The sequence below is a fragment of the Hippoglossus hippoglossus genome, chromosome 21 (genome assembly GCF_009819705.1).
Source record: "Hippoglossus hippoglossus isolate fHipHip1 chromosome 21, fHipHip1.pri, whole genome shotgun sequence".
Classification (NCBI taxonomy): Eukaryota; Metazoa; Chordata; class Actinopteri; order Pleuronectiformes; family Pleuronectidae; genus Hippoglossus; species Hippoglossus hippoglossus.
The window spans coordinates 2,699,161-2,724,073 of NC_047171.1; the positions used below are offsets into that span (position 1 = coordinate 2,699,161).

The 24,913-nt window shown below is 43.0% G+C and overlaps 1 protein-coding gene across 5 annotated transcripts; it reads right to left on the reverse strand.

Annotated features, from left to right (window-relative positions):
- Positions 1-284: 284 nt before the first annotated feature.
- Positions 285-22,365, reverse strand: mlphb (melanophilin b). 5 transcript variants are annotated; one of them, XM_034575178.1, is made up of 15 exons: positions 22,231-22,365; positions 19,632-19,781; positions 15,382-15,603; positions 14,868-15,007; positions 11,080-11,135; positions 9,552-9,641; positions 9,044-9,155; positions 8,556-8,806; positions 6,062-6,145; positions 4,205-4,495; positions 3,381-3,530; positions 3,224-3,292; positions 2,854-2,902; positions 2,301-2,395; positions 285-456 (listed from the first exon to the last, which is right to left on the reverse strand). In XM_034575178.1, exons 2-15 carry the CDS (start codon positions 19,754-19,756, stop codon positions 430-432), a joined length of 1,761 nt encoding a protein of 586 aa, XP_034431069.1. In that variant the 5' UTR covers positions 19,757-19,781; positions 22,231-22,365; the 3' UTR covers positions 285-429. The 5 variants fall into 5 exon arrangements, with proteins under 5 accessions (XP_034431069.1, XP_034431073.1, XP_034431072.1 ...); XM_034575179.1 differs by having other exon boundaries at positions 430-456; positions 11,080-11,132; XM_034575182.1 differs by lacking the exon at positions 9,552-9,641 and having other exon boundaries at positions 11,080-11,132.
- Between the last annotated feature and the right edge of the window lie 2,548 nt (positions 22,366-24,913).

A 24,913-nucleotide genomic window follows, 5' to 3' on the forward strand; every position in this document is an offset into this window, starting at 1 on the left:
GTGACAGATGATATTAAAGTGTTTACAGACTGGCTAGCTACCAGCATGCAGGATTTAACATGCTGCAACATGTCCATCTTTTCATTTGCACTGCAACATTGGAATAAGCATTTTAACAATATCAGATTATTATGACAAATGTAAATGCTTTTGCAATCGAAGCAATGTTAGTGCACATCGTGTGTAACTGAATCATAAACTATAAATATTGTAAAATGGCATAATAATATGAAAAGGGCACATTTTTTATAAAACATAAAGCTGTCCTGCTCCAGGTGACAGTCTCTGAAATATAAGTCATTCACCCTTTAACTGGACTAAAGTTCATTATGCTAAACGTCCAGTTATGACGACTGTAATAAACTGACTGAATGTGGTCAGTGACAGTGACAACGTGACAGCTGGGTCACAAAAGGCTCAGCCTCCTCCTCAGGAGCCCTGAGTCATGACTGGTTTCTGCAAAGAGAGAGAGAGAGAGAGAGAGAGAGAGAGAGAGAGAGAGAGAGAGAGAGAGAGAGAGAGAGAGAGAGAGAGAGAGAGAGAGAGAGAGAGAGAGAGAGAGAGAGAGAGAGAGAGACAGTGAGCAGCTGTTTGAATGAGACAAAGAGATGATCAATCGTTTCATGCTTCAATTCGGTTAATTAATCAAATATTATTCACAGCAACTGAGACAAACAACAAGTGACAGGAACAGGACGACCACTTCAACTGGTTTATAAGGTCTGTGCTAAATCTCATAAACCAGTTGACTTATAAATCATCATGTGAAAGTTTGAGTGATTACTAACATGAAAGTGAGAATACATTTGAACACATTTAAGGGAAATCAACCCCAAAGAAACACATTGAACAGGTCATTCCCATCATTTCATTAAAAAGTGAAGCATAAGCACGAAGCAGACAGCGATAATCAAAGGAAGGAGAAAGTTCTCATAGACCAGTGAACTGTGGCTCAGTCCTCGACTGCTGGAGACTGAACAGAGGCTGAGCCCATCTCATCGAGACCGAAGCTACTCAGACCTGCACTGAACTCCAGATAATCTCTTGACATTCTCCAGAGGGACAGCAGGACATCCTCCACGGGGTTTAACGTGAGCAGGCAGGGGCTGTTGATGACGTCTCTAAAACAACATCACTGAAAAACAGTGTCTCATTCATGCTTAAAGGTTCAGTGTGTAGAATCTAGTGACATCTAGTGGTGAAGAGTCATGTTGCAGCTGAACACCCCCTCACCTCACCATCCTCTTCCAAACATGAAGGAGAACCTGTGGTAGCTTCAGTCGTCATAAAAACTCAAAAGGTTTAGTTTGTCCAGTTTGGACGACTGTAAAAAACATGGCGGCCTCCATGGAGAGGACCCGCTCCTGATGTAAATATAAAGTATGTAAATATAAAGGGGAAAATCTTTAGCGGTATACTTAAATATATCATTTTGTTCCTCATCCAACTCAGGATCCGAGCACAGGTTTATTCAGATTAGGCAGAATAAAGACGCAAGCAAGTGTATTTATTAGTAGAGTCAGTGCCTGTGTAGAAGAACAGATCCTTACCTTACAAGTGAAGAAAATTGGTAAAAATCAATGCATTATTATAGCTTGAATGATTCTGCATGTGGGGGGGGGGGGGGGGGGGGGGCGAACGTCATTTGATCGAACAGCAGGAAGCAGAACTAGAAGAAAATGCAGTTATGTCAAACCACCACACAGCCGGACTGACGGGAAACCAGCCACCACCACGTGAGGCAAAGCCCAGTGTTACTGTGACGTGAAGAGTTCAATTCCAACGTTAGATAGGGGGGGGGGGGGGTTGAAATCCATCTACACCAGCAGCTCTAGGAGGTCAGTGACTCACACGTTAGAATCTGAAGTGTGAAAACCACAAGCTGCTGCGGTGGGTTATGTGCCTGGACTCTTTCCTGGCAAAGAGCGGTGACTTCCAGATGTGCTCAGTTTGGAGCTTTACCAGATCATCAGACAGAGCCAGGGCTGGATTTATTATAGACACACAGGTCGACAGGAGGTTCACTGTTGGTATTTAGATTTGCACTGGCACACAGGATCTCTGCTTATGTATTTATATTTCATTTACAGTTGTATTAATTCAGCTTTAGCTTCTGACTCTGACTTTCCCATTTAAATATAGACAGATTCTCATGTGACTTTCCTCAAGAAAAAAATTCCAAACTTCTGCCTTGAGGTTTACATTGAATTAGATTATATGTTATCTTTGTCAAATGGCTGCTATGTCATTCTGGAATTGAACCCTTCACCGCACCCAGCACCGCAGCGTGGGGGCCGTACCGCACAGTTTGCTCCGGTCTTGGGCTTGGCCACGGGGTTCCTCTGCGTCAGGGAGCCCCTGTAGAGGGAGTTCCTCGCAAACCTGTTCACCTGGCCTGGAGACAAACAGCAACTACATGGTCTGTCCACAGTCTACTGGCGTCTTTTCAAAAACACAGCGAGGAAGTAGGACTCGCCGCAAAACACGTGTCTCTCTACAAACCTCAAAGCTGGAAGCAAATGGGTTTAGTAATGACAACAACCTTTTTGTTAGGGACACTGAAACAATATGGTTGTAGGAAAAGTATCAGGGGGGAAAGTTAATTTCAAACATTCTCTCTGTAACTGTAACTGTAACTGTTCAGGACCAAGAAACGTATGTGTGACCACTATTCTGCCTTAAAACATGCTATGCACCCCCACTGGGACATTTAAAGCTGCAGGACAATAGGACACAGTGTTCATCAGTTCACATCGTGTTCCTGAGTTTGACTTTAACAAAATGAGCATGTTTTGAGGCAGCGTGGAGGCCCCGGGGATCAATGCTCCAGGGGCGGGCGGTGCTGGTTCTTACTTGAGGGGAAGTTGTGGGAAAGTCTTCTCGGGTGGATCGGGATCGCAGACTACAAACAGAAAGACAAAAAAAAAGAGACAGTGTAAGAATGTGAGAAAATATATGGCCTTGGAGAGTAGACTCATTTATGAGAGGCAGATCTGCTTTGGAGATAGAAATGATTTCATTGGTTCATTTGAATCTAAGCCCGTGGGGCCACAGAGCTGGAAATCAAGTCAGTATGTCGAGCACAAGAGGATTAAATCTTATTAATAACTCCAATGTGTTAGATTTTTTACACCGGAGGAAACAACGATTTCCATCTGCTGACTCTAAACAGATCTGACTCTGAAACACCTTCAGGACTTTAAGGAAGTTGGAAAGCCTTTACCCTTTTCCTTTTATCCACAGGCATGCCGGCAGCGTTCAGAGCAGCGATTCTGTCCTCTATGTAAGAGACCTCGGGATAGAAAAACACACAGACTAACATTAGTGATTCTTCTAAACCTATTTATTACTGCTTCACTCAGCCTCTGGTCTGTTCTCACCTCGCTCTCGGTGTTTTGGACATCGGCAGCTGCTTGAGCTACCTGGCCTTCCAGTTCGACCAGTAAAGCTGTCGAGCCTCTGAAGCTCGACGTCGATCCCTCCTCCAGGGGGAGCCACTTCCTCTCCACACTCTCTGTCATATGGTTTGTCTGCAAGGACACAAGAGTCCACGTTCGTTTGCCTTTCACATCAAAAGATGATCCAGTACTTTAAATTTAATCTCAATCTCAAGAAAGCAGCCCATTCGAAGCAGGAGTTATTTGAATCTCTCTTCTTTATATATCCTGCTGTGGGTATAGGTTGTTATTCATGTCTTATTAAAGTCATTTATTGAAGCAGAAAAAGTAGTTTTTAACAGAAGACAAAGACTGAGAGGTCGGTCAGAGGTTAATAACAGTGGATCTTTGCCCCCCTCGGTCATATTGGCAACAAGACGGTCACGCTGCGAAAGGAAACATCAGGTTATATCTTCAGAGAAGCGCGTTCTCCTGCTTCCTGTGTTATGTAAAACTTTAAATCCTCAGAGAGGGGTTTGTCTGTAGGTCAGGCCTGTGGACATGAGCGTGTCATCACTCAACAGAGCACCGCACTGTCCTCGTTCCAATGGGAGACGCATCTGCATGTGGTCGACACAAAGGGAAAATAAACGCTGAGGCTGAGTGACGTGATTTATGACAGCAGCATGTGCTGGAGCTGGATTCCTGCCAGGGCTGGTATGGAAGTTAATGAGCCAGTTTGTTTAAAGAACAGAATGTGCAACCAGCCAGATGGAGAGAGTGGATGTTTTTGATTAACTTCTAATGTTTTACTCTTTTAATTCTACCTTCTGAGAGTCGGTCTGCTGAGGCTCCTCCTCCAGGATGGAGTCCACGGTGCTTGTTCTGGACGAAGGCCTGGTCGGGAGTCTGGAAGGTTTACTGTCCGCCTCTGGGCTCCTCCACGCCGGGATCTCCTGCGAGGAATGAGGCCCGCTGGACTCGTCCTCGTCGGAGGTCAGGCTGTGGTCGCTGATGTCGTTCGTCATGTCGTGCAGCTTCTGCCTGAGCTGCTGCTCCTCCAGGTCCACTCCCTCCCACTGAGGAAGACGAGAGCTGCTGTTTGGGGTTAGGGACGCCTGATTGGTGAACAGGAACACAACAGAGATAATGAGCCGGGGGAGGAAAGCACAGGTGTAATTAAAAACTGTTCCTATGACTGTGTATAAAGACAACAGCTGACAGTTGTAGGGCATAAACTCCGCCCCCTCCGTTGTAGCAGATGGGAGGTCAAAGTAGGGCGAGAAGTCATGATGGACAGCGGGACCTTGATGACACAGTTTCACTCCTCGATCCTAATTATGTTAAAAAATGTCAGCGCTCGAATCTGAGATGTATTGGCTTCATTTCTGCGATATGAGGGGAAGTGGAGTCGACCATCTTTCTATACAGTCATTGCTCTGATCTGTTCAAGTGTCCCAGTAGGAAAGTGAGACAGAAACAGCCAGGACCACAACACTAAGCAGCTAAATGGAATTCAGCCATTACTTATTCTATTTTCCCTCTTCCATTAATTACGCCACGAGTTAAAGATAAAATCTTTGATCTTAAATGACTTGATCGTCAAATTGATGAGAATCCTTTGCGATATTTAAAATGTTTTGCTCCAGTAAGAGCCAGACTCATTGTGTGTCATGGGCTCAGCACTGATTGTGTTTATGTGGGAGCTCCAGGTTTCACCCACAGTCTAAAGACAAACACATCACAAAGCACTTTGGTGGGCTGAGTTAAAGACCCTGGAATCACAACATCACTTAATCAGAGTCTTGCATATTTCGCTTTTCAAGCTTTGCAACCAGCAACTCCTGCAGAACTGGCTAACTCTGTTTCTGTGGCTTGGCCCAGTCTCTAATGATACTGGTGTGGATTTAAAAAACGCATTTCCAGAGTAAAAGCAGCACTCGAGACATCAAGTGCTGCTGATGAGAGGAAGATGAATATAAGTCAATGTGTCAGAATGCTTCAAACGATGAGCTTCCAGTAAACCAACTCGTAATGCAACATTTTCTACAAAGTTAAGGGTTCTCCAATTAGAGTGGGAAGAGATTCAACAAAATAAAATCCAATCCTTTCCATCCACTGTTCTATGGAGAATAACTAGAAACAGGTTTATGAGGAAAAACTACTTTTTATATTATATATTATTTTATATTATCAGCTACTATCCAGCATTCACTGACTTGTTTGAGTGTTTTTGTTGACAACAGATGCCTGCTGCATTTTCAAAGGACTCTGGTTGGACTCAATCAAAACCGTGAAATCGAAACAATGAGCTGGAAGATGGAAGAACGTCGACGGGGAGCTGATGAGGTCGGAGCTGTTTTGTGTCTCTTTCCTATTACACATGTGCAATTTTTACAGGAGGCTAGAATATTAATGGTGTTTGTGTAGCTGCAGCATGTAGTCACATTTTAATACAGTTTAATGTGATCCACAGCTAAACCTTCTGCAGACACCTCAGTCCCTCAGGGGTCCGTCCGTTGTTGTGTGTGTGGGGAGAGACACCCACGACATGCTCCTCTACATCCTCAGCGTCCACACCCATAATGTTCACATGTATAACTTCATAACAGTAAATATAATTCCTATGACAACTAGTCTGACAGAGCTTAAATACGACGGTTACACAGCAGTATCAGATTTACCTGGTCATATGTGGAGGTGACCTTCTGTTCTAAGCGACTCAAGATGGTCTCTATGTTTGATATTTGTCTGTTCAGGTCAGTGATCTAAAGAAAGACATAAGTTAGGGACACTACAGCTGATTGGTGGACACCAGATATGATGTAAAAAAAAAAGAAAAGAAACATCAGCACTAGTACTAAAGTGTAGATATAGATAATTAAGTTGTTCTTGCACAATACAAGTACTAGAGGACAATTTCACGAGTATAAAAACTAAGTAACAACATTTCATATTGTTTTAATTTCACTCAGTGAGCAAATCAAAAGACAATATGGTAAATGAATTTGTTTTTCAAATACAGGTTGTTAGATAATGTCCGTGCTGCACTTTCACATGGTCTCATCGGAGTCTGCGCTCTCAGTCAAATCTGATTTCACAACAAGGGAAATGTTCTTCTGAGAAAAGGAATATCATAATTCTACTGGGAAAATAAATACTTGCAATGCAGTGTTTTTTTCATTTTATTAACTGGGGTCCCTGAAAGGCAGGAAGAGTCATATTCAGTCCAGGAAGTCATGGAGACAGAAATCTGATAAATCTTTGAAGTGTAAATGACTCGTGCTTCTCAGACACTTCCTCTGTCCCAGTCCAGCCTCAACAAACCATATGTTGGATTCTCACACTCAAAAATAATATTATTTATCTTCAGTCACCTTCTTACTATGACTGACTTGTTCCTACATGAACACACAATTTAATATTTTTGTTATTGACTTGAAAGATTTCATTTTTTTAAAAACAAGCTCTTCTCTCTGGTTCCGGACGAGAACTTGTTGAAAAAGGCAAGAAATATTTCACATTTAAACCACATTTCCATTACAAAATATATATGTATATATATATATATATGTAAAGGAGAAACTTGGTTGTATATTTGTGTTTGTTTGTGGTGTTGGTGCGTTCTCGTGTCACTCAAAAATATCTTGTAGGTATTAATCTAAATTCTGTTAACCATAATCATGCCCCTCATGTGCCTTGAGTTACTGAGTCCGAACTTGTTGACTCATTCTGAAATCCTGTTCCACAAACATAATCAAGTAGCAAACATCACTTGACTTTCTAGGTAAATCGCCGGTTTGAGAATGTTTTTCCGAATCCGATATCAACAGATGCAGCAGGAGCTCCGGTCTCGTGACTAATCTGGGAACTGGAGAAGTGTAACGTGTGTTCTTTGTTGTGTGACAGGCACATGCCTGTGTGTCTCTCATGTTTCTCCCGGTGTGTTGCCCATCTGGGAGACAAATTTGCCGTGACATTGGATACTGAGGCTGGAAATGAGTTGAGGTTTCAGGTGGGTCTGATAACACCAGAGCTTAATCACATGCTTTGTGTTCAGATCCCGTATCGCTGATGACTACAAAGAACATCTCCTGATTCGGATAATAGGATTTACTCCTCGGCAGGTGGACATTATCTTCTGTAGTGTGTCAGAGTCAAGTCAAAGACACATGAAGACAAGTGATTGCTGCTCGGAGTCCGTCCGACTAATGGTAAACACAATCTGTCTTTATCTGCTTCCCACGAACGGACCAGTAACGGTTGTTGTGTTCCTTTCCAGGGACTGAGCCCGGTGCCAACACGTAAACAGACACTGATGCAATGTGTGCAACCGTCCTCTGATCTCGCAGCTGTCTCCCCTGCATCAGCCTGCAGAGTGTGTGTGTGTGTGTGTGTGTGTGTGTGTGTGTGTGTGTGTGTGTGTGTGTGTGTGTGTGTGTGTGTGTGTGTGTGTGTGTGTGTGCATGTGTGTGCACTCTGCTCAAAAGGCCTGGAATGTCTGACGGAGAATCACTACAGTAGAAAAGACCCAATTATTTGGTGGACAGATCCGAACACATTGTGAGAATTAGTAGAGTTTAGTGCCAATTTATCTGTCTTTTATAAAAACCCGTCCAGGGCGAGATTAAGTGCATGTTTATGGTCCTATCGCACCTTTTATAGCTCATATAAATGAAGCTAATTGTTTCCAACACGCCATGTTGCAGTGAGCTCACAGCTGCACCACCACGTCAAATATTCTCATTGTCTTCCATAACTATAGGCTTCTATCTTTAAACTGCATTCAATTTAAAAGTACCTCAAGATGTTGGTCCCATACTACCAAGATAAAACAAAGCATTGTTTTCTGCAAACTGTGGCAAGAGCATCCAACTTTTATTATCTACCATTAAAAGCCACATGGGTAAAACATAAATCAGTGAAGTTTATTAATATCAGACAGAATATCTGAGCGCAGTGGGGTTTGATTACGTAAATGTAAATATTCCCAGTTTATAATGTGTGGTATGCACGCACAATGTCAAACAAGGCCGTTCCTCAACCCACAGAATTCTGACCTGATGTTTTACAGCATAGAAACCATCCAAACTGGATTTAACTGAGTCCCACTGCAGCTGCAGGGGGAACGTGATGTAGTGAAGATTGAGAAACAGTAACATGAAGCATGCTAGAGACCTGCGGTGGGGGGTTGACTGAGTTCAAGCTCTCCTGGGACGTGTGGCTGCAGGGGCCCAGGTGAGAGTGGTAGAGCAGGTAGGGCCGGCAGGGGTCATCGTCCTCCTCCTCCCCAGAGTCGTCAGGGCCGGGCAGGTAGCTGCCGCTGCCCCGGGGGGGGCCCCCCGCGCTGCCGCTGCCACAGGAGGTGTGACTGAGCTGGGAGACGGAGCGGGACGGGACGGTTCGACTGTCCGAGAACACCAGGTCATCTACGAGGGGAACATCAATGTGGTTAATACATCTCATCACACTCAGGTTAAAGGAGATGAGGCAAATCTGATGTTTGCAAAATGAAAATGTCACTTTACTTTCAATACTTCAAGTTATCTGGTTGTTTTTATGTCCTATGTTAACTATATATTTTTAACTTATACTCTCTCGTGGTTCTAATACAGTACGAGCTCCTTTATCGGGGCTTTCTTGTGGACACATTCCCGGGTCAGCACCTGCACGTTGCTGCTCCGACATCTGATGGAAAACAGAGGCCATGTCGGCTTCAGCGAGGTTCAACTCCCCCCCACCGACATCCATGACCAGGATGTCATGGGAACCCGGGGCCTGGGAGGGAGGGTGAGGAGTGAGGAGAGAGAAAGGAGGAGGAAGGTTAGTGCTGCTCTGACAAACTGATACTAGAGGAGGGAGCAGTGTGATTTCACTGGGGTTTTCACAAAGGTATGAAAATGAACTGCTGCTTTACATGAATTAACTACAAACCTTCGTAAATTCATATTAGATGGGAAGAGAAAATTAAAAATTGCTCTTGGTTACTGAGTAAGACATTGGCCGAATATGGCCGACTTGTTTGTGTCTCTATACACAAGCAAACACATTTGTGATATAATACCATCACCTCACTAAAGTAGATGTTTATTAAAAAGAGAAAACAGAAAAGGAGGCATGCAGATCAGTTCTGTTTGGGGGAAAGCTGGTTGTGGTTAGTTGTCCAGCTTCTACCTGGTTCGACTGTCCTCTTGACTCGGAGTAGTCACGGCCCGGTTGGAAATCAATGGGATCGACAGTTAGCCTCCTTTTGGACTTTTTTATCTTTTGACAGTGAAAGGGGACGACCACCACCGAAGAGGAGTTGAGGAAGAGGAGGAAACATGGAAAAGGTACAAATGAAGAAGAGCAGATGGACACGATCCCAACAAAAGACTCATCACCACAGGAGGTTACCAAGCACAACTCGTTAAGACTCTATGTGTCGTTAACAAACTTTCATTAATAAAAATCATTTCTTTATGAGAACATCAGCCTCAGTTTGTTCCTCGTGCCTCTAAGCATCACACACACTGTGTTAATTATACAGAAATATATATATATATATTGATCTGCACATGTATCTTGGCTCTTTTTCTAAAACACAAGGAAAATATCAAAACCTTTGTATGAAAATTTTAAATCTATGGTTTAGATCCAATGTCCTTTCATATAAAAAACACCTTGGTCTACTTTAGGTGCCTAAACATATTAATATTCGGTTCTGGTTCATCTTGCACAAAGATCCAGGTTACCATCTTTGTGTAGGTTAGGAAAAACTCCACTTTGCCCAAGAACACTTGAGCAAGGCAGTGAATCGAAGCTCCAAACACTGTCCTGTCCCGAGCAGCAGAAGGCAGTACTCTATTTAGAACAGTAGGTGGCACTGAGTGAGATCAGACGGGGGGTGCAGTGATCACTGACTGGCCTCTCAACCAAAGTTTATCATTTATGATGCAAATAAAACCTTAGTTGTTTGTCCCGTTGAAAACGAGACGCAGCATGTGGACGTCCTGCAGAGCCCCAGAGTCCCGTCAGCAGTTTGTTCTCCACTCGACAGCCGCAGCCGTGAAACAAACAAAACCAGTCTTGGTTTTATGATGAATTCCAGTGGACTCGCTGCCCTTTCAACTATGCTTGTAATATTTTTTTAACGACATAGTCTGGTATTTACCCACAATACACGGCGGGTTAGGGCCAGTTCAACTGTTCCTAACCTTGGGTGTCACCAGCTGTCAAGGCATTCCAGATATTCTTGGGGGCTGGGTTCTATCATGTGGATAACCTGTGTAGGACCTGTCAGCGTGATGAAGATCAGTGCTGCCCACAGCCGAGCCTCAGACACTCGCTGGTTTCAGACACTCACACGGGCAGAGCGCTGGTTTCAACTTGATGGAAATTGTCTCTGTTGCAGAGGAGCACTGACACATGTTTTAATGAAAGAACAGTAAATTTTGTTTTGACAACACAAATGAATCAGGTGTGTACTTGGCATTTGTGTCAAGATCCTAAACAACATTAAACTAACTAATGATCTCGATGGTTCTTGTTTAATAATTCAAATCACTGAAATCCACAAAGTTGCTTAAAGGTAATTATCCACAAAACAGCTACAAAATTAAATTTAATCATATATTTTTTTCACAAGTGCAACAGGAGGAGCTCATGTACTGGTTCATCACCTCTAAGAGAAAGTGTGTGAGTAGAAAAAGAGTTGTCTTACCCTTTTGTAGTGTTGTGAGTCCGTGGCATCCAGACTGTGCTCCTCATATCCATCTGCTGGTGTAGAGGGACACACATGTTAGTGTTGAACCTTTTCACAATCACTGAACGACAACATAGAAAGTATTCGATTACGGGACAAATGGTGAGTGAATGAATATGAATATATATATAAAAGTATCACATCTTTCAATTGTCTTTACAGGGAGAAGCACATAGTATTTCTTCCATCAGGCAGAAAGAGAAAAAGGCAAAAGAAGGAACATTATGTGATGTCATTTGTTCTTCAGATCCATTTCATGAGTAAGTAAAGAACTGTGAACCTTCACTGCATCACTTCTTTATCATTTCAGATTTCATAAAGTCTCTGTTTCCGACATGAATAGATTGTTTTCTAATATCTGACAGAATTGTGCAGATGAATATCATATTATCAGCGCCAGCATCACCGACACTACCACAACCTCAAATGATAATGACATAATAATAGTAATGATTTCCATTATCGTTTTGTTATGCTTCTGGCTCGGCCTGAATAAATCAATGGGCCAATGTGAATAAAAGCCAGATGAGCAGTGACTGTGCCAGTTTAACCAGAACTCTCTGATCTGCTCCAAAACCACTGCACCCACCATGAGAGAACTTTCAAAATGGATCATTTTGTAGTGTAACGTCAATATTCAGTTCATAATGACTCAGTATTGTTGCGAGTGCACCAGGCAGTGAACCACTTCGGAACTATTTACATTCACCCAGGACTAATCTAAGGAGGACCACACACACACTGGATTAACCCTCTGGGAGGCCCAGGGTGGAACGACATGTGACTCCTGTTTGAGGTTCATTAAGAAAACCAGTCCCCCCCCATGACAATACAACAGGACTAGCCTTAAGTTTTTTTTAAATGCATAGCCTCATTACCATGCATTACCATTATTATTATTATTATTATAAAGCTGTGATGCACACGGAGCCTTCGTGGCCTCTGGGGTCGTGAATCTTCATGAGACAGTTTCTTGCTTTGTCAGTTTTTATCCCACAGTTTAAAAGAAAAACAGAAGAAATCTCAGGACAGATAGTTGGTTCACGTCCAGTTCATTGTTATGAATCCATTATGGTGAGCGCCTGGCTTTTCCTGTGTGTGTGTGTGTGTGTGTGTGTGTGTGTATATGTGTGTTTATATATATATATATACATACGCGAAAACTTGCCAGACTGTTATGAGTAAAGGGGAAAGTATGTAAATTGAAGAGGTCTGAAAGGCTCACACTCTGGGAGACCAAGGAGAGAATCACCTTCTCCCTGAAGGAGGTTAGGTTTGCAAATTTGCCATAAATTTCTTGTAGCTATTACCTCAGTAAATTGATAATTTATCTCATCGTGACTTTCCACGTGAAGTGATAACCAGAAGCAGGAGCAGCAGTAGCAGCATTGAACGAAGGAGCCAGAGTTACTGAAGCCAACAAACTGAGCTCAGCTCTTTTTTCTGTCCAGTGTGTGTGAACACAGACACAGCAGCAGTGTTACATTTCTCCTCCTGCACAAAGAAACTGCACACAGGGGATGACACCGTCCAAACTGGGGGGGCCCGACGGACCACAGCACAACACACACAGTGAGAAGACGGCAGCAGAAAGTGATGTGTGTGTGTGGGAGAGTGAGTGTCCAGTCATGCATGTTGAATTTAATCCAGGTGGTCACATGAATCTGTGCATGTGACGAGTTCCTGATTTGACCACAATGCATCTGTTCACATTCGTATTAAAACATCCATCTGTGCTCACTGGAGGAGCTGGACTCCCCATCAGAACATGACAGAACAAAGTGTTGCTCCCCCTCCCTCAGTCTCCCCTCTTCTTCTCTCTAACGCCTCCGGTTGCCGGAGGCCTGCAGAAGTGAATCGTTCAGTTCCAGACGCAGAATAGAAGCCATGTGACTGGAGGATCACAAGGCCCGCTGGGCTAAGCCAACTAACTGTGTGCCCTCCCAAAAATCCTCCAGGGTGACTCAGCGTAAGCAGAACCAGGAGTCCCGGCTGCCTCCTTGTGAATTCATAGATCTGAAGCTATGATCTCACTGTGTGGTACAATACTGCTGATATGCACTTCAGTGTAGAAGGAGACTTGCTTTCTGGGCTCTGGGTGCAGCCACAGGATATTTGCAGCTTGAGCCACTTCAAATACAGAGGATGGAACGTTTTTTAATGAGGAATGTCATCGCGTCACTGCCTCAAAATTTAAACAAGAGGAGAGAACATAAACAGGCCTTATCACCGCATCGGTATCTCTGGTAATTACGTCTCCAAACACACAGCAGACAATGTGTGTAGCTCAACTTCTGCAACCCACTGGTCAGTTTGGGACAAAACTATCCGGACACTGCGGGGGCTGTTCTGAGCCATTTTCAGGCCTGAGAACCTGGGAAACTGAGAAGCTGGTCTGTGATCGCACTCGGCACAGCTGCTGTGACAAGTCTGAGCCGGAAAATCAGGAAAGATGGAAGAGATTAGATCCCATGACGGGTTTGGCAGCCTGCTCACGATTGGCTTACAATCTGAAACAGAGAAAAAAGGACTTTCTGGTGACTCAGTGTCACAAAACTTAAAAAGGTCTCACGGACAGATGGGTGACGAATGAAAGAAAAACACCGACACTAAGGTGACGTCCCTGGCCGAGCGTTTTACCTTCTTATCAGAAGAAATCCAACATCCATTCACCTGAACACTCATATGACGTCACGACCACTCACATGTGCTGATCATGCACGTGCTGGTGTAAAGTCCTGACCGATAAGATCCAGTCAGGCAGAGTGATGTCTAAACTCCAAAAAGGTGTTGCACTGGATTCATTTGGCCATGTCACAGGTGTTGGTGTAGTAAGTCTGTTGAAAGTCTACACATCTTCCTCCGCAGGCTATAAACACATCTCGTCCGACTACGCCTTGGTTAAGAAGATGATGGTCTAATAACCATCATCAAAAAAATAAACAAATTAAGTTTAGTTGCACTTATATGAAGCACTTTGTAGTTTGGCTCTTTCGAAGCTAATGTACTTACGTGATTCTTGCTGTTCTGGGTTTGTTCCCTCACGGTTGAATGCACTTGTTGTATAAATTGTAATGTAATGTAATGTAATGTAATGTAATGTAATGCTACTTGCATGTATTTCAAGAAAATGTATTTAGTTTTTTGGTCTATGAGCTGACTTCACTTTTAATTCCTGAACTTGACGCAGCTCACACTTCTCATGGTGACGTTGGACTTGTTTGAAAACCGCCTGAGTGTGATTCCTTCCAGCTGACAGATGCTCCACATGCAGTTACTGTACAATGTGCAGCTGTTGATCCTCCACCAAGCATTTTCATTTACTGGGGATTTCACATCATAAGCTCAAGCAGACTTCCAGCAATGCTCTGCCACTGGAGCAGAATACACTTGTGATGTGCAGCACCCCCCCGAGGGCTTGTGAAAGTGGAAACAGATGGAAATTCGCCCCGTTCAAAGAAACCCTGAACCGAGACCTGCATTCTACCTCAGTTTGTAACCTTTGATTTTCTCTGCTCAACATCCACATGTACATTCCCACATGACAGCTGTGCAGAAGAGGGTTTGAACGTTGAGCAGTAACGGAGACTAATCTTTGTGCTGTCAGGCCACCACGGCAGTATCAACCATTTACTTGTTGCATTCAGCTTTTCACAAGTGGATTAGGGATTAAAACATCCAGTTAAAACAACAGGTTTAACAATAAAGAGAAAAACTAACCACAGAATCCAACGTGGACCACTCACCTCCGTAGTCACTCTGAGAGCCGCTGTGTTCCCCGTTCAGCCTCTTGAAGAGCGAGCGCATCACCTTGGCGCTGCCGAAGCGTTTAAAGCGGGTGCGGACATTTTCATGGAACCACTCCAACGTGCCGATCTTCAGGACCCTGGACACATGAAGGAGAGGCTACAGATAAATGTACACACAGACCAGGTTGATTCAAAATATACCTGTTCACAAAGTTGTTCTGGTTGTGACGAGTCCACAGGGCAATTCTATGCTCAAGTTAATTCCAATTGAATATAGAAGAAGTGCTGCTCATTGTGGGAACTGTTGGGTTCCTCCATCATTTTTAAGGTCTTGACCTTCTGTATTATATGAGATAATGTATATAATGATTTCGGCGCTATACAAATAAAACGGAATTGAATTGAATAGAAGACATGTTCCATAAGCAATGTTTTGTACCCTGTAACCAGCCATTTTGGCCGTAAGCATAAACATAAAAAGGTTTCACATGTTTAATGTGTGTTTTCCCACCTGGCCATGTGACAGGGATCACACACTGAGCCGTGCTCCTTCTTGTTGTAGCGGCTGCAGGACTTGCAGATGTAATGGTGGCAGTCCAGACACTGACGTCTGCTGTTGACCAGGAACTTGAAGGGCTGGAGACACCGAATGCAGTAGGACTCAGTCAGGCTGGTCTGGTTCCCTAACAGCTCCGTTTTAGTGTCCTCCTTCTCAATCTTGGTCTTCAGGTCCCTGAAAACACAACGTCATGAATTCTAGAGGGAAATAACTTTAATGTCGTTAACATCTTGTAGTTAATATGAATCATTCAGAATGCAAAAGAAGAGATATTTTTATTGTTGGTAGCAACAGAATATCAGAGAAATGTGGCTTATATTCACATATACTTTATTAGTACTCTGGCAAATCCTGTGTTTGTATCTGTGTGATGTGAAAAACTTGTGTCCTTTCACCTCCAGGTCTGTAATTGACATTGATGCATGATTCAAGTCTGACTGATTTCTGTATAGAGCTAACAGATGTCACACTACAGTAGATGTGCTCGATGCAGCTATTGAAATTATCATCCAGATCATTTTTTTGCTAAATGCGATACAGCCGCTGGCCACTAGAGGTAACACCTACACACACTGCTCACTGCAGGAATCACTGACAAACCTGGTTTTGTATGAACATCCAGGGACAGGAAATTGTTTTTGCAGATAATGTTCTGAGTGGAAACTGCACAGTGTTCTTCCTGTGAAAACCTTTGGTGCCATCATTCCTGCACGAAGACTTAAACCTAAATGTGGAGCTGTGGAGCTCTTGTGTGTACATTTCTGTCTCATTACTCATTGTGTGTTTCTACAGCTAGAAAAACAAACTTTATGAGTCCAAATCTGACACGTCTACGATGGTTGTCATGGACACATAAACATTATGTCTTCTTGTTTTATGGAAAATCAAGTAGGGGAACTGAATGCTGCAGGAAACATTATGAAGTTGAAAAGAATTGATGGATATAGATGAGATATGTGTCCGTTCTATTGATTTCTCTCTTGAAAATTGAAAGGGTTTAATGTCGTCTTTCTTTATTTTGTATTTATCAAACATCTACTGTCTGTGAATAGCAATTGCTCTAAGTTTACAATACATCATCTGTTAGTTTTACCAGTACAGAATGCACATGAATGTACAAGTGAGCAAGGTGTGATGTTATCCTGTAGCACTTCATAAATATTAATATCAGAGGGGGAGGGATGATCTCATCTCTGTCTGTCCCTGTGATACGCTGGTGACCTGGGTGTACCCTGTCCAACGTCAGCTTGGATTGGCTCCACTCATCCTTTGAGGGTTGAACCGGGGGGGGGGGGGGGAAATACAACCCTCAAAGGATAAGTGTTTCAGTCATTTTCAGTAATTACACGGAAATTAGCGATCTCAGTCTTTAATCTGTTCCCATTGATGTACAGTAAATGAACACTCTCTTTCCCTGTTGGCAAACTCTGGAAGTTAGTTAGTTTGAAAGTACAGCTCATGATTTATACCTGCACGATGCAATAAGTGCACCGAAAAACTCAATTACCACTTAACAGCTTTAAGACGTGAAGCTTGATCCTTCTCAAGCGAACACGTCTTCCCTTCCTCCTCCTCTTTTTTTCCAGCAAAGTCTAAAGCAAACTTGTGCTGATGGTCAAACTCAGCCTCCCTCAGCACAACCAGATGCTGACAGATGCTGGGGAGGAAACACGTGTGGGTGGAGCTTTGCAAAACGATTATTCAGGAAGAGAGGATGTTTGGTTTATTAGAGCTTCTTCAGAACCACATGCTTTTTGATTGACAGCCCAGATCAGTGGATAAATGTCGTGTAGGGGAGGGCTGTCCCCGATACTGGTTGGGATGGGGGGGGGCCAAGTGTCCGGGCTGTACAGTCCTGGAAACTGAGTTTTTTCAGACCCACACTTCAAACCGAGGGCTATGAGAATTTCCCAGAATGCCTTGCGAATCACCGGCACCTGGGAGAGAGACTCACAAATGTTGTATCTTCCCCATTAATAAGGATTAATAAGTTATGAAAACAATTGTAATATGTTAGTTTAATATCATTTCAATGTATTATGGTCATTTATTCATAACAAGCGTAAACAAATAATGCATGATAATCCTGTATTTTCACATAATTTCATATCACAACCCCCCCTCTTTGAAGACACACGATGCAGTTGATTGAACCAGCGTATAGCGTATTATGAAATAATGCAGAACATCCAAGCTTTTCAATTTCAAATGTCATTGCTTCACCTGCATTAGCATAGATGTTATAAGGATGTTATAGAAATATCATTGGTTTATTTAAGATCTCAACAGTGTTATTACAATGACATCTGTCTTGTCAGAATCCTTATTTTCCCTCTGTACTTGATTAAGAGCAGGTAGTGCAGTAGATTAGCTTGCCTGGAAACGCTCTGGAATCCGGGTGTGACTGCTTGACGTGCACTTTGTTCCTTTGCTCTTCAGAGTGTGTGAGTGTCCCCAGACATCGTGATTCTCTCCACGTCTCCACAAAATTATTTTTGGAATATTGTAAGTTAACTCCCGTGTTAGTAAATCAAATCTTAACAAAGCACAATAAAACAACAAAAATCTTTTTCGGAGAATCTCACTTCTGTTCTAACAGAAGGTCTAAATCATGACCGAGATAAGTTGTTTCATTTTGTGGTCCGACGTATGTGGCTTTACAAGATTTAGGTCTGACAGTTTTATATGTGAACCACATGGAGATGTGTATCTATTCATAGGCTGCAGAGGCCTCGGATGGAAACACGAGTTCCCTGTGCGGGACAACAACAGCTCGTTTGGATGGAGAGCGAGCGGCTGAAGAAGAACCTTGGCAGGGAGACCGCAGACTAAGTGGCTGGAATTTAGGGACAGTGCCTGTCCTTGTATTTGCGAAAAAAAGCTTAGTAGCTATCTGCATAACTCAATAGAATCGCCAAGTCTTCAGTCAGCTGCTTGACCAACAATAGAGTGAGTTGTGGAAAAAACAGCATGTATGGAAAAAGCACAATAAAAACAAAACAAAACAAACGTCAGACTTTCTCCATTTACTGCCTTGTAGAGAAAAGCACACGCACACACGCACAGTGAAGCTTATTGGACGAGGACGATTCTGCTCTCCGTCTGAAAATAAGAGCAGGAAATCAGAATGATATCAAAAAGTGCCTCAGAGTCTGGAACACTTTAAAATGGTTCAGATTAGAATCACAGAAGTACCGAGAAGTCCCTGGAGATCAAAGCAGTAAAGAAGCAGAAAAAATCAATTTGTCTTTGATAAGAAATCTTGTTACGATTCTTACAGTTTGAGAAGCGTTTTGCCAGCGACTCAATAAAAGATTTGTTACTGAGATGGAATGTTTTTTTTCTGACTTCCTGTTTTACCAAATAAAGGCGCAGCACGACATCAGGAGCTTTTCATCCTGGCTCATCGTCAGGTGAAGCCTTGTGGAAATTGCAGGATGTCAGTGAACTTTACTCTGGAGATGTGTCCACACACAAAGTCCTGGAAGTCGGAGATAACCAACTGGGCAAAGTGGGCGGGTAACTTTCCAGGAGCTATGATGTCCTCACTTTGAGATTTCAAACGGGATCTCATCTTATTTATGCCTCAGGGCCCCTTAACGACTGGCTCTGTATTTTTTTTACCAATTAATTAATTAAGAAAACATTGTATATGAATGTTAAGAGGTCATCCCACTTTACAGGATAATGATCCTCCTCCCTCAGCTTCATATCTAAACCCTTCATCACTCACTGTCACCAAGGAGACACGGAGCAAATCAACGAATCATCTGACCCTAACCCCAGAGTTAGGCCAGCCTTCAAAAATACATGACAGTAACATGTGCAAATTTGTTTCAAAGAAATAATGGTTTAATAACTGTTTTATACAACTGTGTTTTTCCAGTGGTGTCATAAGCAACATAACATTCTGCTGCTCGGTGTAAAGGACTCCGGGGTTTTGCTTCCACTGTGTCGGTCCGTTGTGACCAGAAGCCGATGGGTTGCTATTAGCTCAATTTTGGAAACTTAATTAGCTATTTTTGTGTTTTGTTGTTTTGTTATGTTACTATGACGATTCATCTCCATTGTGCTTTCAGCTACAATCACCGGTGTAATCGTCTTCAATGCACCGGGGGCCCAAAGGGTGTTGGGGGTCATAGATTGAGATCTTGGATAATGCCTGACATCAGCTACAGAAGTGTTTTATATTCATAACTTGCCCGAGTCGGTCTTCCTCCTTCTTCCGCAGGTCGAAGTCTCGCTGGACGACGTCCCACACATGTTTGGCCTCCTCGTCCGTGAGCCTGGAAAGATCCAGCTTCTTCCCGGTGGCGGTGCCAGGCATAATGAAGAGTGGGTGGTGCTGGGCTGTAATGGAGTAATAAAGAAAATGGGTTGTTTTTATGTTTAAGCATTAACAGTGTCAATAAATGCGTAACATGGGAAGGATGTATAAACACTGAACTATTTCAAAAGTTAGTTGCAGGGGCAGTGCAGAGAAATCACTCAAAACCAGGTCACCTGCAGTCTGTTTCCAAATTCTACCAATTCTATGGCAGATTATGTGCTGTGTCACTTTAACACCAGCGTTAAACCAGTTGGTCAGGGGCGGCATGATCACGGTACACATTCCTGTGCCATTATTAACCCTAGACATCGATTATTCATGTGAAATGAGCATGTGAAGATCTCTGAAAGTCACACTGACAGAGGTGCTTCTCTTTCTATATTGAATTATGTTGAAAAGAAAAGCAAAGGGCTTTTTAAAGTCTATCTTGCACACATCAATATGCTCCTATCTAAAGTGACTACACACTGAGAAGAGACCCAATCATCACTGGGTGAGAATCTCAGAACAGAAGCCAAGATCAATCGTAGGACTGGAACAGAAAGTCGTCCCTGGAACTATCACCGTGAGCAGCTTGAGATGTGAACAGTGCTTGAGTTGCTGAAGTGAGTCAACCCCAGAACACGCCAGCATCACGTCGTCATGTAAAACCTGAATGAAAGGAGCCTGGACGGGGAAATCAAGTCCTGCAGGGAAGGAATAAACTATCCCTGACGCACTCTAATTATTTCTGCTGGATCCGTAATAAAACCTGCAGACTCACTAATATAACTCCACCTCCATCCCAGCACTGGGAACTGGGTTTCTGCTCATTCTCATGGTTGTCATGACGAAAGAAACATCTGTGATTCATTGTCAGTTTGACAATCTAAACACAGAACTTGTTTTCTGATGGTGATCTGGTGAAAGTTACTGCATTCTGTGATGATCCATGAGTTGATAAAACACTGATCCGGTCTGTGAGACTTTCTATTCACTTAAAAGTTTGGCCAGGTTCACACAAGTTAAACGACTTGGTGATGTTTGATGAAAAGACCTTTCAGCTCATCTTCTCTTTTGAGGAAACAGATCCCTTGGACAGTGTCTTGTATTAATCAGCTGTCTCGTGTTTGTGTTTCAGTCTTTCTAAAGGTTTTGTGTCAGATGTCAAACTCGTACATTTTGGAGAAAGTTTAAAAAACAGTTTAATCCCAACAAAGCAGAGCAGAATAACTGTGTGAGGTGAACTGCTGTTCAATGTGGCGTTTCATGTTTGTTATGTTAAAGCTTCTTGAGATATGAATTAGAAATAAGAAGTTGCTACAGACGCTGTGATGCATTGTATTGGATTATTGTTGTGCAGTTTACCATGTATCCGTATTGTATCCGTCTCTATTAAATAAACAATCCAACCAATCCCTATGCTTGGGGGATGTTTTTACAAGATAGAGCCTCTGCCAATATTTCACATGATGTAGTTTCATAATGCATCAGAGGATCTGGTAAGTTCACTCAAGCTGACAGAGCGAGACACACACACATGCACACGCGCACACGCACACACACACACACACACACACACACACACACACACACACACACACACACACAGTGAGTTGTACGTAAGCACCCAGACACAGTGAGGGAGGAGTGAAGGAATGCTCAGGGACATCACATAATGATAATCAAGTGATTGAGCAGCCTAATCTGATTTCTGCTTATGCAACTGGGCAGTGATGGTAAAAACAAGCCTGCGACTTTGACAGAGACACGAGTCTAACTGGTGGAATCTTAGTAGAACATTCACTTATTGATATTAACTCTTCCACCATTATATTCTTGCACTTGAGCAGCCAAGCACTGTGCACAGGCTCTGTGTGTGTTTGCTTAACAGGTGTGGTACCGTACTGCTGTAGTAAGAGAACATTAAGAAAACAGATTAAAATTCCACTATCATATTTACTGCAGCTTTTTAAGTCTTCAAACTCTTGGCCAGTAAAAAGCTTTAAGGTCTAAAGGATTTTCAGCATTAAATTAAAACCTTGATGCACTCAACTCGACAGGTGCACATTTAAAAGGCTCCTTGTGTTTGCAGAAGGAAGGTTGTGTTTGATTTCAGGTGCGGAGACACACAAACCTGGAATAGTTTCAGAACAAAAGAACGGCACAGAAAAATCACACGTTTACGCTGAATTTACATTCTCATACGTTGACTTTTCATTGTTTCAACCTCAGCTAATAAGATTTACGAGAGATGAGAACAGCTCCGTGGAATCTGCCTCAAATAAATCAGACGACATCCAGATACTCTCAATCTTTGTTAACACTAAAATGAAATTCTTGTGTGGTCCAGTGAAATGAGCAGAAATCTCTGTCTTCCACTTGAGTCCAAATAACAGGATTAAAAACAAGTGAACGCCTCTGACGGCCTCCGATGCAGATTCTAAAATCAAAAAGTTTTTAAATCTCTGAATCAAAAGGTGACTTACCTTTGCTGCGGACTGAGTGGCCCTCTGGCTGTAAATCCTCCGAAGGCACAGCCGGCTGACTGGAGGGCAAACCAAGGAGCAGACGGCAATGCTAATCACATGTCTGGTTAACCAGGAGGAAGAAAGGCGGTAAGACAAGCCTCCACTCCGCCTTCAAAGGGTCAGGCTGTGTGCTTTGCCCCCTCCGGCCTCATTCCCAGCACATTTCTTTCATTGTAACGCGTTAGTTTCTTCACAGTTATGTCAGGAGAGTAACTGATCGTGCTATATTTATATTTAATATCGGTTTGGAAGGAATTCAGTGATTCCAGGGGCCGGTTGGGTTTAAGTCGCCGGTCACATGTCAGGGATCCTGAGTTACTGGAGGTGGTGAAGCGTAACCTCAACACCACTAACTGACCAGCAACTTCTCTTTGTTGCCTGATATCCTGGATTTAGGTCTTTTATGGAAAACTCTGAGCTGCAGCAGGAGAACGCAAAACACACTTTCTTATCTGTGTCAATAAGGGATGCAGTGTTGGTTTTAAGGGTACTTGGTCGTTAAGGGTACTTAAGAGACGGAATCTACTTGTAAGACCTATTTGTCCAGCGGGCGGGTCAACCTTCCTTTATTAGAGAGGAAACAAGAGCCAGTGATGAAGCCAAACATTTCCAACTGGGATTAAGACTGGGAGGGAACAAGTTTCCATATCATGACAGTTCACCTCATGTGATGTGAACGCAGGGTTGGGAGCAGTGAGAGAGGACGTATAGGAAACTCCCGATCCAGGACGTGAACTCACATTCAGAATCCAAATAAATGGACAAATTAATTAATTTATCTCGTTCTCGTAAACAAATCAATTTCCTCTTATTTCCCTCACTTGGTCAGAGGCTGATTTGATCAGGTGACCGTCCAGTTTTCTTGTTTGCTCATCAACCACCAGGTCCGGTCGTCCTTCCCTGGAGTGAACAGACTTCACATCACTGTAGGTTTATTACATTCTGCTCACAGACACAATTCAGACTCAGCCTGGATAGTTTGGGAGGTGAAAAAGCTTTTAATTTAAAAGCACAACATATTTGCAAATGGGTCAACACACCGCAGTAGATTTGACAAATTCCAGGCTTTCTCAACTAAATACCATTTTTACACATCTGGTTTTTGCACTTATAATAACTTAAATACATTTTAAGATACGGAAAGATGGCCGGTGGGTCAGGATGTACAAAACCAGATGAGTGAAACACCTGATAAAACTTCCACAGCCTCACACACAGAATAACAAACACATTAACACAAACTAAGGTTTGGCTTCAGCACCTGTTTTATCTTGGATGCCACCCAGTGCAAACAAGCTAATGTGTAAATCCGGCAAGTGATCGACCTGTTTGCACGTTTGACTTAAGAAAAACAACCAGAGCTTTTCAAGGTAACTTGTATCACAGAGTGTCAGTAAACACACAATCCTGTTCTGAAGTGTTTACTATCAATTAAAAAAATCCCTGAATGCCTTTGAGTATGTTTGAACTCTGAATAAATAATGCTCAGGGTTGAAATGATCCTTCTCTTGTACTCATTGTGAATGTTTGGCATCGTATCCGGTTCATTCCATCCCATAATGATAATAATAATAATAATAAACCAAATTTAAGTGCATACAGTAAATTAGACCTTAAATGATCTGGTAGTCGTGATGTAGCTCCATCTTCTATTCAGTCCTTAGCTAGAGAAGGTCAGGGAGAGTGTGGGTTTCTAGTGTGATTACTGTATTTCAAAACTCTACTGTATGAAGCTGTGCATCTGCTGGTACTGCAAATATTTCAAAATAAAAACCTTGTCAAAACAAATGAATGGATCCATTCAACAGAAACGCACTAAAAGCAGTTACCCAAAGTGTTGGAGATATTTATTTCTGTGACATGTTCAACAGATATGGTAAATGCTCTGTATTTATATAGAGAGAGATCTTGGCCCAGTCAGTCTCTGATGTCCTTCCCAGTGTCTCTACCCTGTACAGGTGAGGCCTGGTGGATTCGTCTGTCTGCCAGAAGAAGAGGGGGGGGGGGGGGGGGGGGGGGGACACGGACATCCTGAGCAGCCGCCTGAGGAGCTTGAGAGAGGGGCGGTGCCATTAGTGCTGAGGAGAGACGAGTGGCAGAGTCTAAATGTGCAAGTGGAGGGTGGTACAAAACCTCCCCCTATTGGTGTACTGGTTGCACTGAACTAAACACACACACACACACACACACACACACACACACACACACACACACACACACACACACACACACACACACACAGAGTAAACCACCATCCTACTGTCCACGTTTATGGTGAATTCCTGAAAAGCTTTTGGTTTGGTCATAAATGTTCCTGTTCTTAAGATCCAGCATCGCCCGGTGGGTGTGGATCGGTTTCCTCTGGTTAACGGCAGCAGTGTTGTGGCCACTGAAAAGTGTAGTAACCGACTGAGAATTGCAACAGAGATAGAAACGTTATATTCAAAGGTTCTTTGTGTGTTTTCTAATGGGCATTGTGGTGCCAGCAGTTTATAGGAATCCCCCACTTAAAAACTTTGCAAGCTTTCTACTGGAAAAGTTTCCCCTCACTCGTCCAGCTGGACGCTGGTGGCTGCCAATGCATTTTCATCTAATGTGACAAAGGCTCATTATAGGAGAAGTTCCAGTGCTGCAGCAAACATGG